This window comes from Crinia signifera, chromosome 1 (assembly GCF_055691185.1).
Source record: "Crinia signifera chromosome 1, ASM5569118v1, whole genome shotgun sequence".
Lineage (NCBI taxonomy): Eukaryota > Metazoa > Chordata > Amphibia > Anura > Myobatrachidae > Crinia > Crinia signifera.
Genome location: NC_139217.1, coordinates 239403819 through 239427514, shown reverse-complemented (window position 1 = coordinate 239427514; position 23696 = coordinate 239403819). Strand labels below are relative to the sequence as shown.

At 41.3% G+C, this 23696-nt stretch overlaps 1 protein-coding gene across 1 annotated transcript; it reads left to right on the top strand.

Annotated features, from left to right (window-relative positions):
- The first annotated feature begins 11346 nt into the window (after positions 1-11346).
- ARRDC2 (arrestin domain containing 2) lies at positions 11347-20283 on the top strand. The gene is made up of 8 exons (XM_083179441.1): positions 11347-11803; positions 13071-13137; positions 13740-13887; positions 15224-15326; positions 16185-16441; positions 16563-16725; positions 17323-17474; positions 18529-20283. Exons 1-8 carry the CDS (start codon positions 11530-11532, stop codon positions 18586-18588), a joined length of 1224 nt encoding a protein of 407 aa, XP_083035567.1. The 5' UTR covers positions 11347-11529; the 3' UTR covers positions 18589-20283.
- Positions 20284-23696: the final 3413 nt, after the last annotated feature.

The following is a 23696-nucleotide window of genomic DNA, read 5'->3' as shown; positions in this document are numbered from 1 at the left end:
ATGCCAAGCGGAAAGCCGGTGGATTTTCCGGCTTGATACGTTATCCCCAAAGGGGTTAAACGAGCATGCCGGATTGTCCTATTTCTTATAACATCCCGCTGGCTATTATACGTTGTTTACAGTTGCTATTAGCAACTGTCAATTGCATTCCAAAAGCTCAGTACGTTCTAGTCTGTCACATTATATGTCATCCAATAGGGCACGATGAAGCAAGTCACGTGACCCTGTACGTTTTAGTGCGCTATGTTTCAGCTAGCGCGACCTGCATTCCATGTTTTAACATGTATCACTTTTCATTCATTTAGTTTTTATAATCACTTTCTACCCCTAGGGTAGTCATTCTTATCATATGCACGTGTATTATATGTTTATATTGTCTTATTATTCATTATGGCATTTGTTCACTTTGATTGGCAGATCTGTGAGCCCTCCACGGCCTCAACGGCCGACTGGTGACGTCATCTTCTTCGCCGGGTGGACGCCGCGGGGCGGGTGGACGGCTCAAGATCACTATAAAGATCTGTGAGCCCTCCACGGCCTCAACGGCCGACGCCGACTGGTGACGTCATCTTCTTCGCCGGGTGGACGCCGCGGGGCGGGTGGACGGCTCAAGATCACTATAAAGGTATGTTTGTATTGTACCACTGTTGTCTCTTGCACCTTGATAAAAAGCCTGCACTAGGCTTGAAACGTCGGAAACGACAAGGTCTCCTGTGTCCTATTTTTTCTCAAAGGAGAGTGCCGCCACCACAGCGCATATGTCCGCAGTCAGTGTTCCACTTACTGTGTTTCACGGAGGGCACCTCGTTGTATGGCTATTGGGGAGTGCTGCCCGCATGCAAATTTCTATATATATATATATATATATATATATATATATATATATATATATATATATATATATATATATATATATATATATATATATATAGATGTATATCGGTGGCACTCAGGATCAAAGAAACACACGGAAACCAGCCTTATGCCAACGTTTCAATGGTGAACAACCATTTTCATCAGGACATACAAAAAACATACAACTCACCCATATTTGTGCACACCAACCTTCACCATCCCAGCCACTGCGACGCGCGGGCGTCCCCCCGCTGCGGCGCAACCCGATGACGTCACCCCGTGCACCGTCACCAATACAAAGAAATATTCATATATACAGGACTGTCAAAAAGGTAAACAATAATGTGTCAGTATACAACGATGTTACATACATATAACAGCAGCAAAAACACTAGTAGAAAGTATATAGTAAAAAACAGTTATAAAAAGCAATGAAGTCCTAGGGATTCGTTTAATCCCCTCGGACTCATAGTATCCAAAGTAAAGATCCATTTTGCCTCTCTTTGGAGAAGCAATCTGGATCTATTACCACCCCTAGTCAACGGAGGAATATGGTCTATAATTTTGTGTTTAATGGCAGTAGGTGAGTGACCCATGGCCGCATAATGGCGAGCCACGGGCTGCTCACTGGTACCCTTAAGTACAGCTGCCCTGATAGCCTGCCTGTGTTGTGCCATTCTAACCTTGAACTGGCAGTCCGTTTTGCCAACGTAAAATTTATCACAGGGGCATACCAGGACATAAATAATGAATTGGGTCGAACACGTAAGTCGATGGTTAATTTTGAAAACCTGATTTTTGTAAGGATGTTTAATCGTGTCACCAACCCACATGTAACTGCACGTCACACAGTCCGTGCATTTTACGCACCCTAATTTAGGGGTACCCAGAAAGGTTTTGGCAGCTTGCTTGTCAAAGTTAGTGACATCACTATGAACCAAGTGGTCTCTCAAATTCCGACCCCTAGAGTAACTGGTTATGAGTTTTTTATTGGATAAACCTGGCAGATCTCTGTCGGATGTAACAATGGGCCAATAATTCTTAACAGCCAATCTTGCTGTATCACTAGAAGTATTATATCGATTGGGCCAAAAGATGCGGTTATTATGTTGTTTATGGGATTTGCGCTTTAATGTCTTAGAGCGGGGGATGGAAAGCACCCTATCCCTTGTACACAACAGAGACTTGCGGTCATATCCTCTTTCCATGAATTTTTCAATCATTTTATCCAGTTGTACAATGAGGTCAGCTTCATCATTACAGATTCTCCGTACCCGCAGCATCTGGGAGTACGGCAGTCCCTTAATGACTGCAGGAGGATGAAAACTGGAAGGGGAGAGGAGCATATTTCTGTCCGTAGATTTAACGAACAGAGAAGTTTTTAGAACACCCTCCAATGCTGTGATGCGGACATCTAAAAAATCAATTTGTGTACTGGAGATCGTACAGGTTAGTTTGATAGGGCTATCACTGGTGTTTTGACGATCTATGATAGCGGATAAAGAGTCAGCCGACCCATTCCAAAGTAGTATCATGTCGTCGATATAACGAGCGTAGTAAACGATCTTATCAGAGATGGCAGGATCAGCAAAAAAAATATCGTGTTCAACTGCCATCATAAAAGCATTAGCATACGATGGGGCCACCGAGGACCCCATCGCACACCCAGAGACTTGTAAGAAAAATTGCCCATCATAATAAAAATAATTTTTTGTAAGTACCATCTCCAGTAAATCACAAAAAAATTGAACGTCAGGGCCCTGATATTTGTCACTTTGCGAAATCAGCAATCGTGTGGCTGCAATGCCTTGAGCATGTGGAATGCTCGTATACAAGGCATTGACATCAATACTGCACAATAAGCAGTCGGGTGGTAAAGCAGTTAATTTATCAAGGGCTTTTAACAGAGCAGTAGTGTCTTGCAGAGTATACTTGGAACTTTGAACAACAGGCTGAAGATAGATATCTAAATATGCAGATACAGATTGAAAAATAGAACCCCTGGCAGATATGATAGGTCTGCCAGGGGGATTGACCGGATTTTTATGGATTTTTGGCAGGGTATACAGTAATGGTTTTTTGGGGAAGTCACAGATTAACAGATTTTTAATTTTATTGTTAATTACCCCTCTTTCCACTGCCATGTCAATGTATCTGTCTAATTCCCTTTTAAAGATATTAGTGGGATCCATATTAAGTGCTTTGTAAGTGGAAACATCGGTGAGCTGGCGCTGTATTTCACTCTTGTAGTCACTCAAGTTTTGAATGACTATTGCGCCGCCCTTGTCGGCGGCACGTATCACAATATCACGCCTTGCTCCCAGATCTTTTAATGCATCAAATTGTTCTTTATTCAAATTACGGTGAACCATTTTATGTGTCCCATTGTCCGTGGTAGCTATGGAAGAATCCATCAACCTCACGAATGACTTGATGGATGCATTAACCGATGGCGGATCAAAAGATGACTTAGGTGCAAGTTTGTGAAGTTCAGGAGGCAAAATGTCACCCGACTGTGTCGGCGTTTTGGACCCAAAGAATTCCTGGAGTTTAAGTTGTCTGTTTAGTTTGTAAGTCTCTGTTTTCCATAAGAACGGATCGTGCCGAGTCGTCGGCACGAAACTGAGACCTTTCTCCAGAACTTGATACTCCACAGGAGACAACGGGGTAGAGGACAAATTAAAAACTACTTCTTTTGTGTCGGCGGTTTTTTCGCCCCTGCAGCGTTTCCACTGCCCCCCCTTGAGCCCTTGATAAATTAACTGCTTTACCACCCGACTGCTTATTGTGCAGTATTGATGTCAATGCCTTGTATACGAGCATTCCACATGCTCAAGGCATTGCAGCCACACGATTGCTGATTTCGCAAAGTGACAAATATCAGGGCCCTGACGTTCAATTTTTTTGTGATTTACTGGAGATGGTACTTACAAAAAATTATTTTTATTATGATGGGCAATTTTTCTTACAAGTCTCTGGGTGTGCGATGGGGTCCTCGGTGGCCCCATCGTATGCTAATGCTTTTATGATGGCAGTTGAACACGATATTTTTTTTGCTGATCCTGCCATCTCTGATAAGATCGTTTACTACGCTCGTTATATCGACGACATGATACTACTTTGGAATGGGTCGGCTGACTCTTTATCCGCTATCATAGATCGTCAAAACACCAGTGATAGCCCTATCAAACTAACCTGTACGATCTCCAGTACACAAATTGATTTTTTAGATGTCCGCATCACAGCATTGGAGGGTGTTCTAAAAACTTCTCTGTTCGTTAAATCTACGGACAGAAATATGCTCCTCTCCCCTTCCAGTTTTCATCCTCCTGCAGTCATTAAGGGACTGCCGTACTCCCAGATGCTGCGGGTACGGAGAATCTGTAATGATGAAGCTGACCTCATTGTACAACTGGATAAAATGATTGTAAAATTCATGGAAAGAGGATATGACCGCAAGTCTCTGTTGTGTACAAGGGATAGGGTGCTTTCCATCCCCCGCTCTAAGACATTAAAGCGCAAATCCCATAAACAACATAATAACCGCATCTTTTGGCCCAATCGATATAATACTTCTAGTGATACAGCAAGATTGGCTGTTAAGAATTATTGGCCCATTGTTACATCCGACAGAGATCTGCCAGGTTTATCCAATAAAAAACTCATAACCAGTTACTCTAGGGGTCGGAATTTGAGAGACCACTTGGTTCATAGTGATGTCACTAACTTTGACAAGCAAGCTGCCAAAATCTTTCTGGGTACCCCTAAATTAGGGTGCGTAAAATGCACGGGCTGTGTGACGTGCAGTTACATGTGGGTTGGTGACACGATTAAACATCCTTACAAAAATCAGGTTTTCAAAATTAACCATCGACTTACGTGTTCGACCCAATTCATTATTTATGTCCTGGTATGCCCCTGTGATAAATTTTACGTTGGCAAAACGGACTGCCAGTTCAAGGTTAGAATGGCACAACACAGGCAGGCTATCAGGGCAGCTGTACTTAAGGGTACCAGTGAGCAGCCCGTGGCTCGCCATTATGCGGCCATGGGTCACTCACCTACTGCCATTAAACACAAAATTATAGACCATATTCCTCCGTTGACTAGGGGTGGTAATAGATCCAGATTGCTTCTCCAAAGAGAGGCAAAATGGATCTTTACTTTGGATACTATGAGTCCGAGGGGATTAAACGAATCCCTAGGACTTCATTGCTTTTTATAACTGTTTTTTACTATATACTTTCTACTAGTGTTTTTGCTGCTGTTATATGTATGTAACATCGTTGTATACTGACACATTATTGTTTACCTTTTTGACAGTCCTGTATATATGAATATTTCTTTGTATTGGTGACGGTGCACGGGGTGACGTCATCGGGTTGCGCCGCAGCGGGAGGACGCCCGCGCGTCGCAGTGGCTGGGATGGTGAAGTTGGTGTGCACAAATATGGGTGAGTTGTATGTTTTTTGTATGTCCTGATGAAAATGGTTGTTCACCATTGAAACGTTGGCATAAGGCTGGTTTCCGTGTGTTTCTTTGATCCTGAGTGCCACCGATATACATCTACATTGTGAGCCGGACTTGTTCGTCTCTACTCCGGGCGGCAACAGGAGCAGCTTTACCTGTATAGTGAGTGCCGGTATATACGCTACATATATATATATATATATATATATATATATATATATATATATATATATATATATATATATATATATATATATATATATATATATATATATATATATATATATATATATATATATATATATATATATATATACTCTGTAATTGGGCGTTGCGGAAACCTTGTGGTGACATATAAATAAACAAGAATGATGATGATGATGATATTGATGATGATGATGATGATGATATATAAATCACTGCATGCTTCTATAATAATCAAGTCTAGTTTACAGTAGAGATGAGGAGAGATTTCAGACAGTACGGATGTGACCTTGCTGCCTGCTGAGAGGACTGTTATGGAGGACACTACTAAGGGGGTACTACTATGGCGGCAATACTAAGGGGGGCTACTACAGTATATAGGGATTGCTGTGGGGGACCACTAAAAGAAGACGAGTAAGGGGCTTGAAAAAAATCCAGAACCAAAACACAAAACCTGAAACGTTTCTGTCTGGTTCACATCCTTCGTTTAAAATCGGTATTTAGAAGACTGCTTTACAAGTCATTTGGGGGGTGATTCAGGTTGGTTTGCCAAAGCAAACTCCTTTAATGGTCAAAACCATGTGCACTGCAGGTGGGGCAGATGCAGGGCTATTTTTGTGCAGGCTCCAGCAGGAACTGTGGCCCTTATTCTAGTTCACTCTTTCTGACAAAATATTTCTTAGATGGACAAAACCATGTGCACTGCAGGTGAGACAGGTGTTACTTGTGCAGAGATAATTAGACTTGGGTGGGGTTTTACACCTGCCTCACCTGCAGTGCACATGGTTTTGTCCATCTAAGAAATATTTTGTCTGAAAGAGTGAACTAGAATAAGGGCCACAGTTCCTGCTAGAGCCTGCACAAAAATAGCCCTGGGCAGATGTAACATGTGCAGAGAGCGTTACATTTGGGAGATTTAATTTTGTTTCTGTGCAGAGTAAATGCTGGCTGCTTTATTTTTGCACTTTAGATCAAAGTTTGTACTCCCCCCACAAAATGGCCCTTAGTCACCATGCAACATCATCATGCACCTGAATCTCTCAGCAAAAGTTAAAGTGCCCTGCACTATAGAATATTGATCTATAATGCTTCTCGGATGACAATTATTTTGCTTATTTATTTTAAATATTATCCCAAAATTTGTGTAATTTAATATTTTTAAATTTTTGCATACTTTAAGCCAGGTTCAATTAGCAAAGTTAATTACGGCAGGCAATTGATGTGTCTGGGTTTTTTAGTTGAAGGCTGCGGTTAATGTGGATTTCTGTCTGATCCTGGGGAGGCTCAAATAGAAATTTGCTTTAAACCATAGGTCTGGGAACTTCTTTGGCCCAAAGTGCCAGTAAAAGGGTCTGTCATTAAATACCCCAGGGCGTTAAAGGCCAAGAATATCATTAATTTCCTTGGGGAGTAAAGAACCACATTTAATTGTATTAGAATTTATATAATATTGTGATAATGATAAACTGAGCCCCCCCCCCCCAAGAAAATAAACAAAAAACATTTCTTGCTCTGTATTAAACAACAAAAATGACAAAATCCCTGTTATATAGCATGAAAAGTGTATTCTAAATGTAGGAGCTAAATTGAATTTTCCTTTTTACAGGTCAATATGTCAGATCTAAAATTAAAAATATGAAAAATAGGGGGGGGATTGGGAAATTTTTATTTATTGTGATGCAAAAAGCTAGAGAAAACCACCTAATGTTCAGAGCATGCCAGCTATCCCAGAAATACTTTGTGATACCCAACATGGTAATTTATCTTTTTTTTTTTGGGGGGGGGGGGGCTGCGTACAGCATCTGTTCATGATGGCCGATGGGTCTGTAAATGGTAGACAGCATGATGTACTATGGTGTAATGGTTAGCATTACTGCCTCACAGCACTGAGGTCATGGGTTCGATTCCCACCTTGGTCTTAGCTGTCTGGAGTTTGTATATTCGTGCTTGTGTGGGTTTACTCTGGGTACTCCAAAAATATACTGGAAGGATAATTGTCTCCCAACAACAATTAACGCTAGAATGAGTGTGTGTGCATGTGCTAGGGAATACAGATTGTAAGCTTAACTGGGCAGGGACTGATGTGATTGTTCAAATATTCTCTGTAAAGCGCTGCATAATATGTATGCGCTATGTAAATAACTGGTAGTAATACTAATAAAGAACTGAATTGTCAACTGTAAGGCATGGACATGCCACTACCTAGTATTCTGGAGAGCTGGATCTGCCCTGTAGATTAGCACATGCACGGTAGAAATAAATCCAGGTTAACAGTATTCAATTTTTACATACTTTATTACGCAACAGTAATTACCAGTAAATGAGTCAGTCATTTGGCCTTTTTTCAAAGGTAACGTCACAGTGTCTTTCTGTCGGTGTATCTATAAATAGTATTTCAAGGAACTAGTGCTCACACCTAATAAGAATTTTTCAGGTGGAGTTGTGATACAAAAATAAAATTACAAACACAACCGAACGCTTTCAAAAGACCAACAACAATGCTGATTGTGTAATATTTCAGAAACCACTGAGAAAGGAAACAGTCACTAGGACAGTTGAGATACTGTATATTCATGATCTCACTTCTGTCACTGTCTCTGGTATATTTGTCATCAATGCTCTCAACTGTGTGTGTGTGTGTGTGTGTGTGTGTGTGTGTGTAATATATGATGACACATTCATAAAATATTCTGGGAAATAATAAATGGTCTATTTTATATTGTCTGAGAAAACACATTTAGGTTAAAGCATACATAAATGTTGCAGATCCATGTCATCTGACCAATTGCTTTCAGGGACAAAAAAAATCCTTTGGCATGTCAGCTGATGTGGAAAATATATATATATATATATATATATATATATATATATATATAATATTTTTTTTTTTTTGTTGAAAGCATTAATTTCTATAAAAGCTGCTTTGGGAAATGAGTTGTGGGTGTGCGCATTGTTGTCCCCTTAAGGGCCGGATTCCCGCGGATCGGGATGAGAAGACAGGCAAACTCGGGCCAAATCTTATGTGTATGACATAAGATATGATGCACGGTCCTGTGCGAATTGGACCAGGTCAGACGGGCTTGCACATAAGATAACTCATACGCGCAGCCACCCACAACGTATTGCTCCCCTCCCCGGGCTCATTTCTCGGACATTAAAAAAAAATATATACAAAAGTATGGGTTGGCTGACCATTTTTTTTTTCTTCTTCCACAGTTTTTTTTTTTTTTTTTTATATCAATTCTCCTGTCCCCTGCAAATTTAAAAACAAACCACCTCACTCTTACCCCTAGGATTCACAGCCCTTGAGGAACGAGGACCGGCCTTTGAGCCTGGTGCTAGTTTTAGAAATCTGGGGAAACACCAACATTTTTAGCCCCTCAATTTCTAAAACCAGGACCGGTTCTTTGGGGCTGGTTATAGCCATCGGGGGGGGGGACCCCACACCGTTTTTTTTTTTATTATTTATTTTTTCCACGGAGAAGCCTCCATTGAAAAGAATAAGCTTTTAAGTCCGTATTCTTTCGATGGTGTATTCATTTCTATTTGTTAACGGTACAAAAATGAATCATACGTTCGTTAATTTGCCAAAATGTGAAATGTGTACATATTTTACACCGAATGGGTACAAAACACGACTTATGTGACTTCTCAGAGGGGAAAAGTCTCATACGATCCCCCTTCAGCTTTCCAGGCAGCAGGATCACATATGATGCACTGTATACAATCCTTTTGCATACAATGTATCGTATGCAATCACAGCCACGGCTGCCAGATCTGATAAATCTATAGTGCAACCCTTGCAAATTCGGGCTCTGGTCATCTTTTCATCTGATTTATCGGCCCGATGCATGTTTTGCTATGGAAAAGGAAACCAAAAGAGACACTGAAGAGAGCTTATGAGGACAGTTACTTGGGAATTCCCCTTCTCTGCATTGTCTAATTGCTATGTTTCCTGCTTTAGGTGGCCATTTTTATGGTTATGGTTTAAAGCAGGGATGGGGATCCTTCTGAGTCCCAGCTGTTGTTGAACTACACATCACATGATGCCCTGCCACAGTTTTTGTCTATGCTAAACCTGTGACTGGGCATGCAGGGATGTATAATTTAACAGCTGGAGGGCCAAAGGTACCCCATCCCTGGTATAAAGGGTCGACAGTCAATAGATCACAACTATGGGGGGTATTCAATGCTGCAGCGAGCGGCTGGCGAGGGGGTTAAACAGTGGGGATTGCAGAAAACCAGCGATCCTCGCTGTTTAACCCCCGCGCCGGCTGCTTGCTCTATACAACGTTCTGGGGAAAACCTCGCCGTCACAGGACGGCGAGAATTCCCCAAAACAGCGAGACCCGCGGCTACTGCAGAAAACTCGCAGTTTTTAGCCGCGAGTCTCGCTGCTTCTGGAGCCGCATGCGCCAATTCTCCCTCGCTCAAAAAACGGAGCTAGGAGGAATTGGCGTATGCGGAGGGTGTGTTGAATGCTGTCAGGGTGAGTGGTGACAGCGAGCAGGAAGACCTGCTTGCTGTCACCACTCGCAAACAGCATTGAATACCTGCCTAAGCGTTTGACATAGACAAAAGGTCTGTCTAGAAATGGTCGCCCCGTGTAAAAGATGTATACAAATTTGGAGTGTGATTAAATCTACAGTGTCCCCTAGCATGGCTTTGGCCCTAATAGACTCCACATGTATGGTAAAGTTTGAAACCGTGCCAAAAAAACCTCCTATCCAGATTTTTGATTGTGTAGACCTTGTGCGTGTTGACCTAAACCCGGTCAACCTATCTACCATATACAATTTTTTGGTAATTCCTCATCTTTGCGGCCACCACTACGCCAGTTACGTTAGCCGCTACTTAACGGCTATGTAAGGATTTTCAGCGCCACAATCCTGGGTCCATGCCACCCTCCTCTGTCCACGCCACCATCTATTATCTTTAGTAAAGTTGTGGTGAGCCCGTGAGGGGACAATGATACTTAGCAGCACTATGTAAGTTCCGTAGCTTAAGCGGTTGTTGCAAAGATGAGGAAGTACCGCGTTTTTATATCTGCAACCGTTTAGAAGATGGTTTAGCCTATAGGGGAATATCTGTATTATGACTATCTGTGCTATAAAAAGTCATGCTGGAGTGCCTGCCTTGGGACAGTGATATTAAACACTCTCCTGAGCAGCACTCTTTGCTGCCTGGGAGTATCCCCCCTAGCCAGTGTATGTGTGTACGGGATGCGGTCATTTGGTCGACACCATTAGGTCGACATGGGAAAAGCCTGACATGGTTCTAATTCAACAGGTCATTAGTTTGAGTGTCTAGGTCGACAGTCAAAAGGTCGACATGGAGTTTTCCACTTTTTTTTGAGCCAACATGTGCCAAAAAGCGGTATATCATGCCCTACCATCCACTAGGGCGTGGTGGGAGGATAAAATAGTGTGCCGGGCTTAGCAAGGGGATGCGGTGCACTTTAAACTGTGTCCATGTTGACGTTCAGGACAAAAAAAAAACATGTCGACCTTTTGACTGTCGACCTAGACATTGTCGAATTAACGACCTTTCGACCTATAACCATGTTGACCCTTTCCCATGTCGACCATCATGCTGTGTAGAACAAATGAGCCCAACCCGTGTGTACCTGGCCGGCTGCGTCCTGCTGGCACCTGCGCACAACGCTTGTTTTGCAGAAGGAAACTTGGAGCGGTCTCCTGGAATCGCCAGTCTCAGTGTGTTCTCTTGCCGCACCCTTATTGGCTGAGAAACCTTTGTTATTCATTTGGTAACCACGCCCACAGTGCACTTACTATAAAGGTGCCTGGAGTGGACACAGGACGCAAGAAGCTCAGCCTCAGTGAGACTAGTGTGACTTCAGAGGTGTCATTGTATGTCTGGGTGTAGAACACTGGTCCTTGCCTCTAGACCGAGACCTCTTGTCACTGTCCGTGCTGCTGCGTATTGCTGACCAGGGTTCCGCACCGCAGGCTGTGACTGCTGCTGAGAAGGACACGCAAGATGATTTTTGACAAGGTGAAGAAATTCTGCGTTGCCATTGACTCCCCGGACGCCGACACGTCGCCTGTGTTCAGCAGCGGGGACACGGTGACCGGGAAGGTGCAGCTGGAGCTCCTGGCTGACACTAAGGTGGAATCTGTGAAGCTGCACGCCGGGGGCTACGCTAAGGTGCACTGGACGGAGTCCCGCAGTGCGGGCTCCAGTACGGCTTACACCCAGAACTACAGCGATGAGGTGGAGTACATTAACCTGCGGGAAAGCTTACTGGGGACAGGTGAGGATGGCTCTCCAACTCCTACCCATTATTGCTGTCCCGCTTACTGCTTGTGGACCCTTCTTTGCACATGTTGTGGTTGGTTTTGTTTAATAATCTAGTACAGTATAGCTGGTATAATGCTGGGCTCCTATTGTGCACATGTGGTTAGTAAGATCTGTATTATGGGAGTGTTTGGAAGTGAGTGTAAGCTGTGTGGCCACCAGCAGCGCTCTGTACATGCTGCAGATGGGACACAGCTAACTAAAAGATGTAAACACCGCACCCGTGACTGGTAACTGCTGGTGCTTGTGGAAAAGCAGCTTCCAGACTTGGCCAGGTCCCCTCAGTGCCTCACTCACCCCTGCACCCTGCCAGCTTGTGTCCTGCTCTGACCCTAGCACCTTACTATTTTTGCTTTTGTTCTGTGTTGTATTTATTACTTCCCCAACAGTTATGTGCAGTCTGTTGTGTATATCAACAGTGCTAAAAGAAAGTTATGTTGGGTATTAAGTATCTGCATTGAATGCATGGTTTTGTGCATTTCTGTAGAATATTTATTTAGTTTCTTATAAAGCACAGCATATTCTATTGTGATTTACAAATGGCTATATGAGCATGTATATTCCATATGTACTTATGTGTAAATGCTACTGTTAAGTGATAACTTAGATAGTGTAGACTTAAAATGTACTGGAATACTCCATGCACTATTACAATGAAGTTTTAAAATGATTTAACTTCAATGCAAGTTTATAGTGTGTGACTTTGTAAATGCTTGTGCCAACTGAAATCCTAAATGCTTTTGACATGCACTACTAATGGTTAAAATCTCATTGGAAATGTTTTGTAAATTCACTAGGCACAGGCAAGGCTTAAAACAAAAATGTGCCCACTGTTTAAATGTATTTACATAAACTCGTGGCTTTTGCTAGAATTATATTTAAACTATAAAAGTGGTTGTAATTCTTGGATTACTTTCTCATGTTGTGTTGTCTTGGGTGTGTGTGTGTCATTTTTTTGAGTGGGTTACTTGTTACTTTTAAGCTTTCACTATATTGCAATGCAGTAGTTTGATACTGTGGTTTTCCTGAAACTCATCTTTAAAAAAAAAAAAAAAAAAAAAAGCTTTAAGTATTTAAACTCCACACACATGACTAAACCACAAGTTTAAAGGTACAATCTAAACACCCACAGGAAGTGGACGATGAAGCTGAAATAAACTACACTTGAGTCAGGAAATGCTGCAAGAGCTAATTCTTATGTACATTTCTTTTTTTCCATGCAGACAACGGGACTCTAAATGTTCTGCCAGCAGGAAGGCACGAGTTTCCCTTCACGTTTCAGCTGCCTGAGTAAGTATACATTTACTCAGTAGGAAGCCGCAGGGCTACTATACTATTGGTTGCTATGGTTTGTTACACATTTGTACTGGTTTGCACCAAATTATTAAATCCTTTTGGTTTCACGGGAGTTGCATGTACAAATTTGGGACTATGTAAACACCGGACCCGGACAAATTTGTACATATTTTTTATATTCTTTTATGGATTGATTGGACTTTGCCACAATTTTTGGGTTGAATTAGTTAGAATAAAACAATCTCCCAACATTTTTAGTAGTCAGAAATAGCTTTTAAACAAACTGTCTGCTTTTGTCATGATATAATTTCATATATATTATAGGTTTGGTTTATAAGGTTGACAGTGTCTGTCAACACATGCTAGGTCACCATGAATGTTCGACACAACCTTAGAAAAAAATGGTGTTAAATTGTAGGTTTGAACACCGCATGAAAAAGTGGAAAATGTAAAAGTTGTGTGGCCTATTAGATCCTGTTGACTGTCAATTCTGGATACTTTTTATAGAGTAGCATGAAATTGTTTTGCATGCACAATTTTATAGTTCATAGAAAATATGGAAAAATATCTAATATTAACGTGAACATGTTTTGTAGGACCTTGGTGACCTCCTTTGAAGGCAAGCATGGATCTGTTCGCTACTGGGTTAAAGCAAAGCTGCACCGCCCGTGGTCCACAGTTAAGAAAACCAAGAAGGAATTTACTGTGATTGAACCCATTGATATAAACACACCAGATCTGTTGGTAAGATGCATGATATTTTTACAACAAATTGCACATCAGTTTCTCACTTATCAAAGCCTCTGTTGGTGTTTTTAATGCAATGCATACATGTTGATAATTGAATTGACCCATTGGGGCGGCAGTTAGTTGTCATCGCCCCCCCCCCCCCCCCCCCCCCTCCATCCCTCTCTGCACCTACTGGCTGCTATTTAGTTGTTTCTGGTGGCAGGCATGGTAACATAATTTCAGCTCCCTTTCCCTGGGGGTGGCGAACTGAAATATGCGAAAACACTAGTTTTACACGTGCGCAGCTAAACTTGACAATAGTGAGCGAGATCAATTGAATATTACCCCATGGTCTAGAGCATGGACAGGGAACCTTTGGCCCTCCAGCTGTTGTTGAACTACACATCCCAGCATGCATTGCAACAGTTTTAGCAAGGCCAAATAGCAAAAATGTATCGGGGCATGCTGGGATGTGTAGTTCAACAACAGCTGGAGGGCCGAAGGTTCCCCATCCCTGGTCTAGAGTGTGAGACTGATTGGTTGATTTATTTGGATTAAAAAAAACAACTGCATTCTACATCAGAATGCACATAAATCCAGTTGCCAGAGATTGCCATGTTTGTCATCGCACTGTTCTGATCCTAGAATTATGGGTGGTATTCAATGCTGCCGGCGAGGGGGGTTTACTCCTCGAGAATGGCTTGTTTTTGGTGAGGATTGCCCAGGATTCCCCAGAATGGCGAGGTACACCACAATTGCAGCAAGTCCGCTGCACTTAGCGGTGAGCCTCGCTGTTTTCACCTTGCTGAAAAGAACAAGTGATGGGGGGTCAGTTGATTACTGACCCGCGAGCTATCGGCACTGCACGCGGTCATAACTTGGCATTTGCCATTGAATTATACCCCTTAGTGCAGTATTCCAAAATTGGAGATGTTGCCCAAAGCAACCAATCCGATTCTTATTTATCTAGCCCCTTCTAGAAGAAAATTGCTAGAATCTGGTTGCTATGGGCCACAGCTCCACTTTTGTAAACCCGTACCCCTTTGAGTATTTATTACCAAATTGTTCATATATTTGGTTGTTGCCCATTAAATAGTCAGAAACCTATAAAAGGCTCAGAAGATGTATCAATGGGACAAGTGAAGAAGTGTCCCATAGAAACGGATTTCAGCGATCATTTATCAAGTGTGATCTTTGAAATGATAGCTAGAATTCCATGTTATACTATGGGAGAATTATCCTCTTGTCCTCTTCCTACGTTTGATACAATGCCCCCTAAAACTTTCAAAATTCTTAATTTCTTGTTGAAAATCTTGTGCAGAGAAATCAATAAGGTTTGTTTTGTCTTTAGTCTCCACAGGCTGGTACCAAGGAGAAGATTGCAAGTGCTTGGTACTGCAACCTGGGACAGGTTTCTGTTACTGCCAAGATTGACCGCAAAGGGTACACTCCAGGTGAGTCAGATTATTTAGGGTTCTTTGCCATTTCAAATTGTGCTGATTTAATAATACATGATAATGCCAACTTTATAGATACAATCCATTTGTTCACCTAAAATGATACTTAGACTGCCTCTAAAGTCAGCCACTGAACACTAATAACTGAAAAGAGGCTGAACAACTTAATTTCCAAACGGTCTCCATAGATACGTGCTATCCATACATCTATTGTATGATGTCCTGATGGAGAAGCTTCTGCTACAAGCAGGTGCAGTGCAGGCTACTCATCTATTTTGCTCCCTCCTGGATAGCCAATGAAAAATGTGTGTTGAGTAAAGGTCATAGTAATTGGCAAAGTGTCTGTAGTGCCCCAGTAAAGGCCCATACATACTGGGTGACTTTGAACTGAAAGCAGCTCCGTTTTGCTGTTTTGAGCTGCTTTCTGTGCGAAAGCCGCCCAGTGTGTACAGAGCACTGATGCGTGCTGCCGCATCATCGCTGGCCCTGCCTGGTATTACCAGCAGATGAGTGACTGGGTGGACAGCATTCCATAGCGTCTTGCTTTGGAAAGTCATCCACCCCAGGGAAAGTCGCTAAAACAAGTGAAAATTGCTCAGTGTGTGCACACTGAGCAATTTTCAGCCTAGTGATTTCCCCTATCATCGGTCAGCAAAATCACCCAGTGTGTATGAACCTTGAGTCAAGTTGATGGTCACTCTTTTGGTCGCAGTTCTCTCGCCACCCTCTTGCGCACAACACCTGAAGATAAGATCCATCTGTGTGTATATATCTATCCAATAACCGATCACAATTTTTTTTTTTTTCCTGTCCGATTGTCATCTTTTAATTGATATAAAAACTTTTAATTCCCAGGTGAGGTCATCCCCATCTTTGCGGAGATTGATAATTGTACCAGTCGTGCAGTTGTGCCTAAAGCAGCCATTATCCAGTCACAGACCTTTATTGCTCGTGGTACCTTAAAACAGAAGAAATCTGTAGTAGCAACACTAGCTGGAGACCCTGTGCCTGCAGGGAAAAGAGAGATGTGGCATGGGCGAGCTTTGAAAATTCCTCCGCTAGGGCCGTCAATCATACAGTGTCGAATTATTCGAGTGGAATATGCTCTGAAGGTAATATCCGTTTGATAACACCCCAACTATCTAGTGTTTTTTTTGTTGTTTTGTTTTTTTAGCTGGAATAGTTTATAATTTTATTTGATTTCCATTGACTCTGTTTTTCTTTTATTTATAGATGTGTGTAGAAATCCCTGGTTCCTCAAAATTGCTCTTAGAACTTCCACTTGTAATTGGTACCATTCCACTTCACTCTTTTGGGAGCAGAACCTCTAGTGTGGGAAGCCAGTACAGTGTCAATCTAGACTGGCTACGTATGAGTATTCCAGAGCAACCAGAACGTAAGTATTGGAACAATACTGGATTTTTATTTTCATGAAACGTTTTCTAGAACTTGATCTCTAGGGGGGTTATTCTTGTTCACTTCTTCTGGCAAAATCCTTCTTAAATGGACAAAACCATGTGCACTGCAGGGGGGCAGATGTAAAATGTGTGGAGATAATTAGATTTGGGTGAGTTATTTTGTTTCTGTGCAGGGAAAATACTGGCTGCTTTATTTTTACACTGCAATATAGATATCACTTTGACGTAAAACCCAACCCAAATCTAACTCTCTGCACAAGTAACCTCTTCCCCACCTACAGTGTACATGGTTTTGTCCATTTGAGAGAGAATTTGCCTGAATGAGTGAAACAGAATAACCTCCCTAGTAAGAACTAAATGGTAACCTTTTCAGTTTTGTTATGAGTGCTGGTGGGCTACGCACATCCCTTGCCGTTACACAAGCTTAGCTTTGTAGATTTCCCTGTGCACCACTACAATGATGTTTGTGCTCACAAGTTAGGTGTTGTGTATTTTCTTTCTTAAATGTAACAATTGGTGTACAATAATTTGTTCTTTATCAGCAATGTTAATCTTTATTATTTTTTCTTATTCAGTTCCTCCTGAATACTTCTCAGTGGTGTCAGAAGATGAGAGTCACAACGGTCTTGCCCCTCCACGTCATGCAAGTATGGGGTGTATCCTAGAAGGGCCATTCTATGCTTACATCCAGGAGTTCAGGAACAGACCTCCTCCACTCTATTCTGAGGTGAGGACCAACTCTGAGAATGTGTTCTGGTGTAAAATGTTGTACTGTATTTAGATACTACTTACTGCCTAATAAAGAAAATAAAGCCAAGATGGCGTCAATTTGCTTGACTGTCGCAATTTGACGAGGTGTCCACTGTAATTTCCCCTAGAAGATTATATCATGTTTCTTTGAGTTTACATGTAATAAAAGTCTAGTTGATGGAAACAAAACATTACTTTGCCATGTGTTGGCAAGTTCCAGACTACTCCCATTTGTTGAAGGCGTGTGTACACAGAAACATTTGTGTAAAGGTGTGTACCCACGGTGCAATTTACCCTTCGATTTTGACTACATAGTCCAACTCGAATCTGTGTCGCATAGACATCGAATGGAGATCGAACATATTCTTCAGATTTCAATGCCGATGCGCGCTCCCATTCAGCTGAAATCGAAGAGCCAAATAGACAGTGCAGCAATGACTGTATAGTGCAAATTGAATGTAGATATCATGTAAGTAGCACATGAGTTAGGAAAACTTGCATAGCATTCGAGTAGCAAAGGAATCTCACCATGTGTCCACATCATAACAAAGATGAAATAGAAAAACTTTGAGGAACAATTGAGATTATTTTTTTATTATTTGTTTGGCACTCCACCATTGCTTCTAAAGACCCCCAATGCACTCCAGTGACTTTTCTTCTGAGAGCAGTAGCACACAGTGCTCCCTTAAGCTGCCCAGGACCTTCTCGGGCAGTAGTACCGAATGCGATATCGGCAACCCCAGTCAAGTTGGCCAGTCTCAGAAGCAATCCCAAGAGATTGCTTCTGCTGTGGGCATGACTAGGAGGGTCCGGTGTGATGCACACGGGACCATACATTGCATCGGATCCACAGTCACCTGCAATTTATTTATTTTTTATTTTATTTTTTCTGTGAATGCTTGCTGCAACACAGAAGAGCCCAGTGTATGGGGGGCCTTTAACGAATAATCCCCCCACCCCCCTTAGAGTGGAATTTGTAAAAACTGTAATGGTGATTATTTCCTGATTTTATATATTTTTTTGTTTTTTAGGTTGATCCCAACCCTAACCCACCTACTGCAGAAATCCGTCCTCGTTGTATGACCTGCTGAAGGGTAACTCTCAGGAAGCTGATTTTGTATCTACACTTATCTGGAAGCAGATGAATCTCGCAAAGACTGAAAGTGTTCCTTTCGTTCTGTGATGGTTTGCGTTCAATCACAGACAGGGATGGGCGAGCACTTGTGTCTGAAGTCATTTCTGCACAGAGAAATGGGGCAGATCTACTACCTTGATGGTACTTGGGGGACAGTCCCTGAAGAGAATAGAGAATGGCTGCTCCATAATGTTGTTGCCAAGCTTTAAATGAGCGACTGTGAAAAGAGTGAAATCCTGTTTAGCTATAATCCTTTTCTCTTGGAAATCAGGAGGTTTCATTCACAGAAATTGACGGATGATAAGAAGCACTTGGCCCATCTAGTCTGCCCTTGTATACACACAATTATACGTTAGGGTTAATTTTTGTCAGGAGTCCGTTAACCTAAGCAAGTACAGGGAGATTATACAAACTTCACACAGGGCTGTGGGGGGATTTGGACCCACAACCTCAGTGCTGTTAGGCGAGTAATGATAACAATTAAATCTGAAATGCCATACAGAAGGCATTTATTTGTTATATGAGGGTAAATGGTTCCAGATTGTGAACATTTGGAACAATAAGAAAACAGACTGGAAAGAGAAATAAACCTAAGAGAAAGAGGCTATACACTGTTACTGAATAGAGGTTTTTGTATCCTACTTGCAAAAATTCTTAACTTTTACACAGTGTCCTGTAATAAGAGTAGTCTCAGAAGATTGCTAGAATTGTTATATTGGAGACTACCTTTTATGTTGTTAGAGGTGAGACTGTGAAAAAAACCCCAAAGTATTTTCAAGACTTTGTTTGCCAACAATGTATCCCATTTTGTGTCCCCAAAATGATAATGAAGCACTTGTGTGTTTTGAAAATTGTAGCTTTGCAGACCAGGAAAATCTTGTCTTATACCTTGGGTTAGCTAGTACTGGAGACTACAGTTGTATTAGGATGTGGTGCAAAGAACATATTTTCCTTCCTCTAAATTGATCGGTTTGGGGAGGATAAATCAGCAAAAGCCATATTTGAAGCTGAGATTTGCCTTTCAAAACTCTGTTCTATATATTTTAGTTGCCTTACAGAAATGTTTGTGCTCTTAAAGGAGTGCAGTTAATATTGCATCAGAGCAAAAATGTATATGTATATAATTTTGTATAGAAGCACAAATCTACTTTTATAGAATTGATAATCTGTGAATTGATGCAGTATTATTGGATAGAAAATTGTGAGTTTTGCAATATAATGGTGCTAAAATGCCTAATGGCTGACCTCATATTTGTATCCAACTTTTTTTATTTTCATATAAATGTAGCTATATGCAATGATTGTATTCATATACTTTTATTATATTGCCTTCCTGTCTTAAACGCCCTCTGTTTCACAAGCCTGCAATGCATGCCTACAGAGATGGGGTTCATATAAATCATTCCACAATATGAGAATCTGAAGTTTATGCTAAACCACTTGTTAAGATTTTTTTCCACAACCTGTTTAAATGTTACATTTTGTTTTGAAGAATGTTTTATTTGTATAATAACATTTTGAAGTTTATTGTGGAAATTATTTGTGTCAATAATTGTACTCCATGTCAATTTGTTGAGCCAAATATTGTGCATTTTGTATGTTTGTGTATTGATCAATTTATGTTTTACAAATAAAGCACTTTGTAATTAGACTGTCTTGCTTTCAATAACTGATTTTATATTTTCCATACAAAGCCCAATATCGGAGTGAAAAAAAGGTTGCTTTGTCTTGAAACTAGACTGAAGAGTAACATCGTGAAAAATAAGATGTCAATTATAATAATGCCACTGTATAGGTCATTGGTACGACCTCATCTGGAGTATAAATACATTAGAGACTATACAAAGAGGGGCAACTAAAGTGGTGCATGGCCTACATCACAAAACGTACCAGGAAAGACTAAAATATCTTAATATGTATACTTTGGAGCAGAGAAGGGGAAAAGGGGGGCATTATAGAAACTTTCAAATATATCAAGGGTTTTAACAAGGTACAGGTGGGAGACATTCTTCACAGGAAGAGGAGCAGCAGAACACGAGGACATGCCCTGAAACTAGAGGGCGGAAGATTCAGGGGAAATTTGAGGAAGAATTACTTCACAGAAAGAGTAGTAGAGAAGTGGAATAGCCTCCCATCAGAGGTGGTAGAGACAAATACAGTAGTATAATTTAAACATGCTTGGGATAGGCATATTGATATCCTTACAAAAAAAAATAAGGATCAAATATGGGAATAAGGGTGCTCAAACACTAGCCAATTACCCATCCAATATTGCTTATAAAATGATTAAACCTGGCCAGTTTTATGTCAGAAAGATGGCTTACATTAAATATTTAACAATACAGCAAATGTATTCTTTGCATGGGTGATCAGACCGCCCTCCCCTAAAGATTTAACATTGTTTGGTACCACAAGTGAAGTAATTGGTTTTGTTTGCTCGGACATTACCTTCTTGGCAATGTAATATGAAGTTAGCCACAGCAACTTACTACGGCTCTTTGCCCAAATTATCCTATTAGCCTTGATGCCAGAACTTTTTCGGCATCAAGCATGTCAAACTAAATCAGTATACATGTTTTCCATAAACTCTGCCATTAATCAATGATTTTTCATGGATCCTGTGTTTTCTGTGAAACAGGACCTTTTTCTCATTAAAACACTGGCTAAAATTGGATCGCTCAATAACGACAGAAATCGTTCTAAAACACTTGTTTTTTATTTGATACCATTATAATAGTTTTGTCAAGTACAGTAGTTACTCCATAGATAATACTGCTATAGGAGGTCTGAATTCTAAGAACGAAAAGGCAAAAGATGTGCACAGATTAATGAAGTGTATTTCTCAGAAAATAATGGGAAGATGCAATCTGATGGACTTGAAATGATTTCTGGTGGTCCAGCTGACAAACACTGGATCTGAGCACAAGGCATGTGATGGCAAACTCCTACTGGATATTCAAACAGAACAGATCTGTTCAGACCCACAGATGGGCAAAAGTGCATGAAATTACAGATAATCTGAATTGGGGACCAATTCAAATGTCCTCTGACCAAACTCTGGCAAATATGAGAAAAACATCCAATAAGGGAAACAAACTATATAATGTTTGAGCACAAATATTAACCTACAAACACTTGCTTTTATTTTATAAACTGCCCAAGTGAAATTCTGACCTTAACTGGTTGCTTTGCATTAAAATACGTACCACAATATTATCCTGGAGAATAAAATTAATTGGCACCAAAGTTCTGCAGAAAGGTAATAGATAAAATGTTAGTATTTTTTTTTATTATGATGTAAAATATTTCCTAAACACATCTGGCACCATAACACACATTAATACCCCTTTCCCACTGCAGCTCTTAAATTGTAATTTGCCATTTTTTTAGCCCTTTTAAACAGGTAGAGCTGCAGTGGGAAAGCTCCAGGGTTCTTTACCCATTTAACAAATACCGGTATTTGTTAAATGGGTAAAAAGCAATGTTTTACCCCTTTTTAAGAGCCGTTTTGGTACTTATGTATTAACAGGGTGCCCAATTAACATACGTACAGCACCATAGGGAAATATGCCTGTGGTTGGTTACCCTAGGCATAAGAATGGATGTTTATGCAAAACATCCATTCGCAGCCTGTGCGGGTGAACCCGCACTTCGAGAGAGGGGGGGCGGGCATTCATTCGCCGGGAGGGGTTTGGTGGACTCGCAATGCTGCAGATTCGCAGCCTTGCAAATCAACCAGAATAACCCCCATAGATTGTAAGCTTCACTGGGGCAGGGATTGATGTGAATCTTCAAATATTCTCTCTGTAAAGCGCTGGGGAATGTGTGCGCTATATAAGAAACTGTTAAAAAATAAACATGCAGTAATATTAAATACTAGGTGGCCTGTGCAAAAATGTATCATGCAAATAAAATATGATTAATGTTATAGCGAGGTTGATGTATTGTAGCAGGATGAAAGAAGAACTGGTTAATTTGTAGCCATTTCGAGTAGCCAAGCAAGACTGATAATCCTAAAGGGCCTACACATGGCGAGGTGCTAAAGCATCCAGTTGAGAACTTAATCTTTAAAATGGTACCTCATTCTTGATTTTGGTAAAGTATAAAGGGAGAAAAATGGATAGGCATTTTCACATGGGCCACCTAGTAGGCTTTATTTCTTTTTCCCTACATTTTTGACATACCTCAGGAGGAGCCCTTCCACTCTTATAAAAGAAGAGAGGGCCAGGTCTCTGGGCGACCTGTCTGCAGAGACAGGGAAGGACGTGTATAGAGGCCTCTGCTGCGATCCCCGTGCACCTGAAGTCTGGAAGGTAAGCAGCCTTTCTTCCCGCTGGCTTTGCATGCCCCAACTCTTAGTCTCCAGCCATGGCCTTGCAAGGATGTGGTGAGGACGTCCAGTTCTCCGGCTTGCCTGTGCTTGTCCTGCTGCAGCTCTGGGGCTCTGCTGCCAGACAGGATGCGGTGTCAGTGGCCATCTTGAGCACCTTCTGCAGCAAGGTTTAGCTGCAGGAGCTCTAAGTAGCTGAGCTTGCTCTGTTTTAGCTGTCAGGTGGGGGGCTGTGCTGCTAGTCTTATTAGTGTGTGTGGTATCTGCCAAGTTTGTTATACACTGAGCGGATCTGGGGCAGCGGTGGAGGGGTGGAGCTTACTGCAACAAAGTACATTTTTAACTTTGAATACAATGTTTAATTTAACAATCAATACAATGTGCAATTGCAAATTAACAATTCGCCAGAAGCGGAGAACATAATCTTTAAATTGTACCTCATTTATTGATTCTGGTTAAGTATGAAGGGAGAAAAGTCACCAGAAATCACCTTCTAGAAATAATATATATGATGTAAACCTTTCAGGCTGTGGTGGTGCATTTTGTTGTCATGGATGAGCTCAGGTGCTCAATGTATTCCAGGTACTCCATGTACAGAGGGGCTTACTACCCCCCCCCCCCCCCCCCCCCATAATGCTCCCTACACTATATCCCACACATTGTAATGCCACTTACACTATATGCCTGACAATGTAATGCCCCTAACACTATATCCCACACATTGTAATGCCACT

What these genes read in the sequence shown, in the direction of transcription:
- ARRDC2 (XM_083179441.1), top strand. Translation starts at nt 11,530, where the DNA reads ATGATTTTTGACAAGGTGAAGAAATTCTGCGTTGCCATTGACTCCCCG. An exon ending in TTCACGTTTCAGCTGCCTGA is followed by an intron (nt 13,138 to 13,739) that starts GTAAGTATACAT and finishes CATGTTTTGTAG; the next exon opens with GACCTTGGTGACCTCCTTTG. An exon ending in CCGCAAAGGGTACACTCCAG is followed by an intron (nt 15,327 to 16,184) that starts GTGAGTCAGATT and finishes TTTAATTCCCAG; the next exon opens with GTGAGGTCATCCCCATCTTT.